This window comes from Nestor notabilis, unplaced genomic scaffold, assembly GCF_000696875.1.
Source record: "Nestor notabilis isolate BGI_N333 unplaced genomic scaffold, ASM69687v1 scaffold4922, whole genome shotgun sequence".
Classification (NCBI taxonomy): Eukaryota; Metazoa; Chordata; class Aves; order Psittaciformes; family Psittacidae; genus Nestor; species Nestor notabilis.
The window spans coordinates 68,946-80,298 of record NW_009917802.1 but is presented as its reverse complement, the minus strand read 5'-3'; the positions used below and the strand labels follow the sequence as shown (position 1 = coordinate 80,298).

General features: G+C 37.6%; 1 protein-coding gene across 1 annotated transcript in view; it reads right to left on the bottom strand.

The window, feature by feature from the left end:
* Nucleotides 1-247: 247 nt before the first annotated feature.
* SPATA17 (spermatogenesis associated 17) overlaps nt 248-11,353 on the bottom strand; it is a gene marked incomplete at its 5' end in the record, with an annotated part of 78,084 nt that continues 66,978 nt past the window's right edge. The window contains one exon of the mRNA XM_010009409.1: nt 248-328. Within this exon, the coding sequence (XP_010007711.1) occupies nt 248-328 (81 nt within the window). The remainder of the gene's footprint in view (nt 329-11,353) is intronic.

Here is an 11,353-nt window from a genome sequence, read left to right as displayed (position 1 = left end):
AAGATACCCAATGTTTTGCAGGACTGGATACTAGGGAACATAGTAAACAGATAGAGTTCCTGTGATCAAATGTGTTCTTCTTTGCTGAGCACACATGATTATGTACCCACATAACAGGGAAACAGGATTACATCCCTTTGCAGAAAGAGAACTTTATGGGACATCCAGTCAAAATACTGCTGTGTGTTTGCTGAAATACATTTATTGATCACTCATTAGGTGTTATATTGCACAGTTCACAGGACAATTACACTATTTGCCCAGTACTGGAGTAAGTTTTTCCATACTTTTCAAAGAGAACAACCGATGGTAACACTCTCTTAAAGTCCTACAGAAACAAGAGAGACAAAAAAAGTGTTAGGTTTGGCTTTCATGGTTTTACCTTTATTTAAGGCATTTTAAAGCTCTAAATATTTGTCTTCTAGTTGCATTTCATTATATGAGATATAATGCAAATTATTAACAATAATGTACATGAAACATACATTTTGACATTATATGTACATTACTTTGCAGAAGAGCACAAGAATTGATTCGTTTAATTGCAAGTAAATATATATTTCAAACTCTAGGCAGTGCAAAAATTTACTGCTTTAAAAACTAGGACTATAGCGATAGGACAAAGGGCAGTGGGTTTAAACATAAACAGGGGAAGTTCAGGTTAGATCTAAGGAAGAAGCTCTTTACTGTGAGGGTGCTGAGGCACCGGTACGGGTTGCCCAAACAAGTGGTAAATGCTCCATCCCTGGCAGTGTTCAAGGCCAGGCTGGACAGAGCCTTGGGCGACATGGTCTAGTGTGAGGTGTCCCTGCCCATGGCAGGGGCTTGGAACTAGATGATCACAGAATCATAGAATAGTTAGGGTTGGAAAGGACCTTAAGATCATCTAGTTCCAACCCCATCCCAAGATGATCTTAAGGTCTTTCCAACTCAAACCATTCTATGATTGATACAAAACTGTATTCTCCTCCCTGGCAAGCAAGTAGGTTAAAGACAACAAGATATCCTTGTAATATTTTAACTTTTCTACCTTGGTTCACATTAAAACATGGGTATTAAAGCAGCTGCATGAGAAATGGAAAAAAATGAATCTATATTAAAGAAGTATTCATGGCAACAGATTGATTGGGAGCTCTGGTAGAAAGCAGGAGGTTTTTTCCAGGAAAGGCTTATTACATTCAACTTTTTAAAATGAAAATGCTTACAAATCTAAACTGAATATGAGAAATGCAAGTGAACTGTACCTTAAGAGTTCAATGCAAATACAGCCAACAAAAAAGGAAGGAGTAAGCTAGGTTTTCTAAGCAGCATTTTGATTTAGCTACTTACTAATAAATACTCATGGTAAATGATTAGCAAGTCCATGGTGTTTAAGATCAAGGTTTGAGAGCATTCTTTATAAAATTATTTTCTTTGACCTTGAAATACAGGGAATAGTATTAGCAATACAAAATCTTTGTTTTGCATTAAAATTGGTTTCCCTTTCTAAAAGTAACATGCCACAGATGGATTATTAGCTTTCCAGGATCTGATGGTTCATTTTGAAGGAAGAAGATGGTCTGAACACTTTCTACTGTTTTCTGTTGTCAAGATGATGCTCTCTGAAACTGCATGGCAAAGCAAAGTCTTCATAAAATCTCTGAGGCCATGAGTGAACAAAAGCTATTTTTTTTACATTTTCAACCCCTTTCACAATTTGAAAGATTTGGTTTTCTCTTAAAAGCAGAATGAAAACTGGTTTTTGTTTGTTTTCTCTCTGAAAAATGACATGAAGCAGAATTATCATTCCCTGGATAATTTAGATTTAGCTACTTCACAGCCCACAGTTCACCTGAGTCTCCATAAACAGACAGAGCAACTAGGGACATGCAAACACCAACATGGCCCACCTCAGTTTGGTCTGCACTGCGTATTGCCAAACCGAGATCACACCGTTTCCTACATCTCAAACTTAAATTTATTTGGTATGATTCCTCCAACATTCTGGTGCAGACACAAATAATCAGAATTAAATACTCCCCGTGTGGTGTGAGAGTGAGTACTGCGCCCTTTTTAACTGCTTCTTTATGCCTTGTACCACCCGATGTCTTACCCACCAGAAACAGCTTATTTGCATATTTTCATATTATACTTTAAGAATAGCACAGGGTTTTAATTTGCATTGTGTGTTTAACATCACAAGCACTTTCTTACTGCAGGAAAAGTTGTCCATATAATTATAATAATAAATATTATTATAATTCCGGCATAACTGCAAATAGTTTCCTTCTAAAGTGAAGCTAGTTATCTTTAAATCAGTAAATTAACCAGGCTCATATTGTTCATGAGAGTGGGAAAAAAGCCCAGCTCTAGTTGCCGAGAAAGCAAACAGATAATATAGCTGTAATTTAGGATTAAGCAATAATTCAGAGCAGAATAAAGTATCTTTTCTTTGGAAAACAGGAAGTCTGTATTTAATATATGTGCTGGAGACTTAGATACAGTTTAACAAATAATGCAGTGAACTTGGGGTGAAGAGGGGAAACCAGCGAAAGGTTGTCGTGGTTTACACCCCCCACATCAGGATAGAATTGGGAATGGTAAGGCTGAGCATTGAAGAAGTCTTCACTTGCTGGAGCAGACGGCTTTTGCTATTAGGATGCCTGGCCAAACAAAAACAATCAGCTGCCAAAATTAGCTCCTTGGGACAATTTAGGAGCCTTTGAAGTGAGCAGTTTTTTGAGCTGGAACTAAGCCCAGGTCCAGCTTCAAACTCAAATCAAAATGACAAAGAGGAAATTTTCTGTGCCACACGCCCCCTCAGTGTAAGATTGCTTTGGGTTGGCAGCTGTACTGTTTATCTTGTTATTTAAAGCTATTTCACTAGAAACTCACAACAGAGCATTTAAACAACTGGCTCCGATTATGACGACAGCAGTTATGTTTGACCACATTCAGGAAACATCACGCAGGCTGATGGATAAATAAAAGTCTTGCTGGCTTTACAGTGAGACTAATTAAGGGAGTTTAGAATGTATGCTAGATAGATGTTGCACAGTATGCATATAAAATACAAATATCTTTTTAGGAAAAGAACCTCAGCCATTTCTGTGTTTGAAGATATAGATTTTAATCAGGTTTCAACAGTGTAAGAAAGTAAGACCTGAAAATACCACTTGGCCTTGCAAGATCTGCCTCATAGCACTGAAGAGATTCTAGCCCACTGTATCATTGTGGCAGCATAAAAGGAAAGGAATTGGAAGCCAGGTTCTCATGTCTATCTAATTTGATGGTGAAATGTAAGCTCAAATCATGCAGTGCGATGCACTTCTGGTTGATGCTGGTAGACTGCCAGGATCGTTTGAGTTTAAGCTGATTGCTACATAGCTTAGAAGTTGTAAAGTTATGTAGATAACACTTTTGAAGCTGCAAGAATGAAAATGGTGAGTGGATTGAAAAAAGGCTTATTCAAAATTTCTTTAGCATTAGTCCCTCATTGTTGGTACCTGGCATGAATTAGCTTACAACTATGAATTCCTGCATCTTGGTGAGTTTGACCCTACAGTTTTGCAGTCTCGGGATCATACGAGCATGGAGCTCAACTTCATGGAATTTTTCCATTCTTAAATCATGCCATTTAATTCGCAGCATCAGAGAGTTGTAATTCTCAGGACCAAAACCTATTTAAAATTCCTAAATGAAGTTAATATAACATATCCTTTTTAAACTTGTCAAGCTTTGACTCCTTTCACTCTAGGGAATTGTAAGTGACTGAAGTTCGACTGATAGAGCTTAAGAAGACCCTTTCAATACATTTGACTACTTGACTGTCATGTGTGTTCGTCAGTTCTAAACTATGAAGTCAAGAAAGGTGACATAAAGCCACCAAAGGTTTGTCTCAATCAGCACACTCGTCATAGATTAGACCTGCCAAATGCTCACATAGTTCATCTTTGGAATGTTATTATGAAAGACATTTTACATACCTAAATACAGACCACGTACAAAAAACACTGGGAAACCAGTGACACCTTGTAGACCTACACATCAGCTTGAAGGCCTTTGAAAGTACATTCCCTCATATTCTAGTGGCAAATTTGCACCATCAGTGTTTGTTTCCAAACAATTTTGAGAGTACCATACAATTTCCTGCAATATGAAAATGCACTTTGGAATGAGATAGGAATTACAACTAAGTTACCTTCTTGGAAATTTAATGAAGTAGAAAGTCAGCTGCTTTGGACCAAAGCAAGAATAGGCAAACAGCAGTAGTACATCTACTCACAGATTTTAAGGCCAGCAAGTAGCATTCTGACCATTTATTCTCAGTTCCTGCATACACGCTCTGGGTAATTTCCTATACCAAATCTATCAAGTCTGCAATAATAACCACCTGATAAACTTGGATTAATAAGCTTACAGTAAACTTATGCTACCCAATTTAAAGCTTTGCATAGTCTTTCTCTGCAATGACAAACTTGGATTTTGTTGCATCAACAGAGATCTGGTTGCATAAATGGAGATGAAAGTTGAATCAGATGGTGTGAATGCAGATTTCCTGTGTAGGTTAGGAGAAGTAGCATGTGGAGATGTTTCAAAGATAAATTGTATAACCTCTCTAATGAAAAGCATTCCAGCTATAGCGGTGATTCAGAGCACCGAGTCCTCCACAATCTCCTCTGTTTAATACTAAGTGGTTATATCTAAGTATTTCCTATGATCCTAATGCTTGTAATAGTGAAATGAGAGTTTTAAATTGAGCTGTCATAGGAAGACTTCTGACCTATTAATAGCTATGCAAGGCTCTAACGAGGAAGCAAAACAGAGATGGCAAGCTGTTATACAAGTAAAATGTTGATCCAGCTAACTTTTATTCTCAGCAGATTTATCAATACTGGTTAACAATACTTCCAACTAGTACAGGGCCTTCTGACATGACAAAATGAGTGTAACAACCCATTCTGTCAATACAACACAAATGTCATTTCAAGTGCTCAAAACCCACTAAGCTACCCTAAAAAAGATTGATTTATCTGCTCCAGTGTTTCTTTGGGGCAAACTTTTCTCACAACTGAAACCAATTAGTGGGCCTGGCACTTGTAGTGCAGAATGTAGGTCAGCATCAAGTAATAAAAAAGTATTGACTTTTCTCTGTCTGTAAGCAGCATGAAAGGGGTGCCATGGCCTTGTCGTATATGAAAAGAGCTCCATTAATTTCACTTATTTCAACCAGGGCTGTCAAATACTAATGCTTCTATTGCACTTTTCACACAAAGTACATTGACACCAATCCTGGCCCCAGTGAAACAAGTTTACAATATTTCAGTCAGTGAAAGGGGTACTATAATTTTTAATTCCCTGTTGTACATTTAGTCTCTTTAAGCAGCACCGCTCATAAGACCTATTGAGGGGTATGAGCTGGGACATTAAAAATGGTAACATGCTTCTTCCCATGGGCAACAGAACCTATTTCTTGGGCACAGCTTCAACAGCTAATTCCATAAAGTTCAGGGGACAGTTGTTTTGGCATAACTCTGGTTTTGTGGCTGGTGGGCACAGACTGCCAATTTTGCTTTCCACTGTGGCGAAATACCCAAAAACAAGGAAGAGGTTTGCTGTGACTTAAGGCTATAACATTGAAAAGCTAATGCGTTAACCAATTGGGTCAACCAGCCCCTTCAAATAAGAGATAATAAAAAAAGCCTGGATCATGCCTTAGGGACTGGATCTCATTGTGTCAGTGCAGAGGCATTGACTTCCAGGGAAAACCGTGCCTAATCAGAGTTCCATGCGCTACAGTGGACCAGTGACCACTGCTGTGATGAAAGGAATAGAAATACACCTTCCCCTATTCAGCTTGCCAACACAATCGGAGAAGAATAAGGAGCCATTACCTATCTCCTCCTTTACCTGTCTACTACTGCTACAAATTCTAAACCCTCTAAATATTAAGTGCAATGAAAAAAACTATGCTTCCATGCAGACTTTATGAGCTTTTCCGTATTGTGGATCAAAACAGCAGTGGTCAAACTGACCTAAAATGCTATGATCCTATTCTGCTCTATTCTCTGCACTTTCCCTGTTTGCCTTTTTATTTTGGAAGTGATGTTTATGGTTCTTCTTGACAAGCTTGAGGGCTCCGAGTGCGATGTCGAACTCATTCCCTAATTACCTCCTGTAAATGCAAACATCACCAGCAACAATAAAACTCTTTGATTTAAAAAGACTGGGTGACTATGGTAGAAGGCAATTTTCTGCTTGCTTTAATGACTTCGTAAGTGCAAGTCTTACCCTTTGAATCAACTTGCTATTAGACCTTAAAATAAAATGATATTGTATAGCCATCATAAAAGGCAACTTTATAACCTTCTGTGTTAACGCTTATATCAGGCAAGTTTTTTCTACTTCTTAGTTTTAGTCTTTTATTGGCATTATGATAATGTGTTGTAAGAAAAAAAGCAGGAAATTATGTTCACAGTAGGAAATCTAACAACACTGTTTTCATACCCTATCTTCCAAACAGAAGGAGAAAACATTAATTGCTATTTAATTTGTGTAACAAACACTTCATTATTATTACACTTAAATTTTCATGGTGATTTATAACCATCACTGACTCTTACACATTTCATCTTTTGGAATTATAAATGAGGAAACCAAACTCAAACAGTGCTTGCTAGAAATTATGAAAGATTTCCAATTATGGCTCATGAATTTGAAAAACCACTGACCTGATAATCACACAGGTTTAGATACATCCTGCATGAGGTGTCCAGTATGAGCAGTACAACAGCGTGTGTTCCTCTGTGACAGTCTAACATGGAAATTTTAACTCTACTCCTTCCTTTCTCTAGTATTCTGAGAGGGAAGTGTTCTGCTACTAATCTGTGCTCACTGAAGTTTGTTTTCTTAGCTCAACAGCTAAACTGTGATAATCTGTGCTTTGTAGAGACCACTGGCTAAAGCTCTAAAACTTCTTGTCCTCATCTGTGCAAGGCAGGAGAGGATGTGGTCTACCCTTGAAAAGAGCCTATTTTTGCTCCTGCTTAGTTAGAAGCAGTTTGGACACAGGAAGAAAAATATATTCCACTGCACCCTTCCACATCTGCACAAATTAAGCTATGACATGACAGCAAAGAATGATGTTTCTGAGAGTGCAATAGTTTGAGCCGTGGGACATGGAAAGCACAAGTATTTGTAAACGATCTAAAAGATATTTTGCAATAGCTGGGTTCGTTAAGGATTACAAAGTCAACCCTTACAGTGCTTCCTCACAAGCAAAGGCAAATTATCTCTTGTCTTTGATGGAAGTTTTGTCCAAGGAAGGACAAAGGAAAAAGGGGAAGGATTTGGTGAGTGAATTACTTTTTCTCGTAGTATTGCCTCTCTAAAATTAACCTGAGATCTGAAGCTAGCCTGTCCTTTTAGTGATGTGCCATATAACCAGCAATGAAGATTTGTGGTCCAAATTTGCATTTGTTACATTTACTTAGTATCCTGCAGTCATTGTGGTTGCCCAAGGGGAAGGAAGGGTGGAATTCCCAGCTGCACCCTCCAAGTTCATTTATTACATTTATTGATGATCTGCACGCCAGACACTGTCTGGTCCCTCCTCCCAGACATGTACTAGCTTTGCAATGCTTTAAAAAGACATATATATTTTGCTTTAGAAATAACTGTCCAGATAACTAATTTATTTATGTGTATGAAACTAATCTACTGAAGAAGAATAAATCACTTTTATGCAGACACTTTTTGTTACTTTTAGACATACTGTTACATGCCAGTAACAATACTAAAAGTATAGTTTGCTACATAGAGAGATGCACTGCATGCTGAATCATGCTTTAATAGATGCTATGAAACACCACCCAAATTCTGTTCTGAATGTCTATATTTTAACCTAAATTGCCAAAGATAATATTCTATTTTTTCAACTAATGTGCTTTATTTTACAAGTAAATTAAATTAAGAAACCAATGTGAAATTCTCTGCAACCTATTTCATACTTGGATACCCTTGAACTTTACTGAATCTGGGCTAAAAAGCAAACATGCAGTTGAAATATTTCAGTAGGTATTCAGAATCCCAAGAGGTGTTTATTTGCTATTGTCAGGCAAATATCTGCTTCTTGCAGGGGGGTAGATATAAATCTTAGTTTATTTAAGATGTATGAATAATATTGTCAAGTGTAAAAACACAGTGATGAGTAATACTTTTATGCACCTTCTAGTAAATCCAAGGTGGAACTATGTCTAACATACATTCCTGTGTACAGAAAAACATAGAGAGTCTTAAAAGCATCTGATGAGAAAGTAAAGGACATGTTTTTTATCATAGTGCTTGCATTTTAAACCAAATCCTTTTCCTGCCCATCACACACCCTCTGCTAGCAATAGGACTTGTATTAGAAAATAATGCACTTAGGAATAAGTATCTTGACTTATGCCATTTATAAGCTGCCCCTTTCATTGTCTAAACTGTTCAACCACAACGTTCTCTTTCCAGCTGAAAATAAGCCTGTGCCAAGTGTTGACTGCCAAGACAAACTCAGAACCACTTTTAACCTGCTGGACTAAAGCCAGAAAATGTTTAACCTGCCAAGATCAAGTTGCAACTACATCTAACTTGCCAAAATCATGCCACTGGGAGTTGAGGAGGGAAAATTCTGAGTTGAAATCCACAAGTGAAAATATGTTTTATCTTATCAGGTTAAGTTGTATCTCTTTGGAAAAAAAAAAAAAAAAAAAGAGGTTGTAATCACAGTAATCACATTCTAAATAGAATTGATAAAAAGCACATTGATTGTGCTGTATTTGGCATGTGCAGCAAAACCAGTACTCCAGTTAGATTTCATCTGCTTTGACACTGTTCTGGATGCTTTCAAAGCTGATTGCCTTCTGTTATGAAATTACTAGACATGCAGATCAAAGGAGAACAGCGGATGCTGTCTAGCCCAGCTTTAGCAAGGCTTCCAACACAATATCCTAGAGAAACCTTTTAAGCAAGTTGGTAAATTATAGTCTAGATGTGCAGACTAATAGATGTAATAACTGCCTGGAATATCAGGTTCAAACAGTAGCAATGAATGGTACTCTAAGTAGAACCTGGGTACAAATAAATGTATTTCCTCAGGAGCTATCTTGGGACACATCTTGTTTAACATCTTCATCAGTGATCTGGAGGAGAAGATGGAATGCACGCTTATCAAGTTCATGGACAATACCAAACTAATGGGTGCCATCGAAACACTTGAGGGCTACTACATGATGTAGACAGGCTAAAGGAATGGCCTGACAGGGCCTCACAAAATAGAGCACAGACAAATGCACCTGGCACAGACTAACTCCAGGAACAAAACAGGCTGGAGGCTGACAGGTAGCAGCTCTGCAGAAGGGGACTTGGGGATCCCGGTTGGCAAGTAGCTAAACTGAGCCAGCAGTGTGCCCTACCAGTCATGAAAGCTACAGAGAAAAACAGGTTTCTGTTTGTAAATATAAACTGCCTTCAGAAGAGATAGAAATGATCAAACAGGAAAAGGCCTTTCTCATTTTGCAGGCAGCTTACTTTGGAGATCAGCTAACACTAGAAAAACTACTCATCTCCTATCCACTGTTCACAAGGGTTCACTAATCAATAAAACCAGAACAATAGCTCTTAGGCTAATACCTATTGCTATTTTATCAAACACGATAACATAACCTCTATGTGTGTCATGTTTTTCTTCATTTTTCATTATCAATTTTTCTCCTGTGTAGATCCACTAGTACTTTGATACAGTTCAGGAATAGCATCAGCAACACCGATTATTCACTCAGGTGCCACAGATTTGTTTTGGCATTGACATGAAGCTAGTCCTGTCAAACTGCTGCTGATCGAGAATCTAGGGATGAAGAACAGTTGATGTTTACAGCCAGGCATTATTTCAGATTCAGCATGTTCAGAAAAATGAAATGGATTACATGCATTAGCACAAATTTAAAAGATAGGTTGTTGAACACTTCAAAAACTAAAATCATGCTGTCTTGCTTCTGATATGAATACCTGTGTCATATGCTAAATGTAACAACTTGTGCAAACCTATTCTATGGCAGCATATAAGAAATAGTTTATTTCATTTTTCAGCTGGATAACTTCCAAACTAAATTCTACACTCTGTTGTCCATGTTGAGGAAAGAATTTAGACTTGGACTTTCTCTAACGTCTATGCCTTTAATGTCTACACAGAACTTTCAATTTATAGCTGAGAACTATTATATCTTACAAATAAACAGGAACTAGGAGTTTTTACAATGTTTTATATGCTAATTTATTCATTGACAGGGTAGTAGCAATATCAGTTATACTGTAAAGTTTCCCATACTTCTCTGAGGACTTTGGATTTGACCTGAAGCGTGGAAATTCTTTAAATAGCATGGTCTTCCTCCTGCCAAAGGCTTGGGCATCTGCAAAAACTACAAATCATGCCAAACTCTTTGAGTGATATATGGAGGGCCACAATCCACTAGTAAATAAACTAAGACCAACTCCTTCATTTCATTTAGGTCCTTCAGTGGGTTTTGAACCATCCAACCCACAAACCATGTCTCATGAGATTGCAGTATACAACCAGCCCACAGTAATAATGATTCATATACATATATGTGTATATGCTTTATTGCTACCTTTAGCTGGATTAAAAGCAATATATCAAATTTTATATTTCTGCTTCTTTTATTAGCTTTCTAGCACTTGATCAGCTGATAGGGGCGATAATGAAATGGTTTTTTATAAACTGGAGTTTGTAAGTCCTGTCCTGAGAATGTAATATTTCAAAAAATAGCCTAAGCTTTGGGGAAAAAAACAATTACAGAAACAGCATTAAAAATGCCAAGCACTGGGCAGAAGCAATTCTGGATCAGTTTAAAAAAGTGATTGATGAAACTCTAATCTGAGCTGAAGGAACAGTTTCACGACAAGCTGTGACCATTCCACACACTTCATTAGCTGCCATAATTAGCCTGGTGTTTCAATTTGTTAGAACTGGTGGGGACAATTTTACTCAGAATGCAAACATCAAAAAACAGGGTGCCTCAGACTTCAGAAGAGGCTGATGAGAAGCTTTTCTAGTCTCTGTTAACTAAAAGATTAATTACAGCTGATGGGAGGCTGTACTCTGATTGTCACTCTGTCTATGTGCATTACTTTTAGCATTAGAAGAAAGACATGGTTGACACTACACTGCTCAATCAAGCAGCTTCACATTAGTGTACAAAGTCTGTTAATATGCAATGTTTTTATTGTTTCTCTTTTTCCTTTTCTCTTCGTCCCCCCCCAAGTTAGAGACTCTCATACCTAACAAGTTACACTTCAGAAGAGCAGGGTATTCAGTACT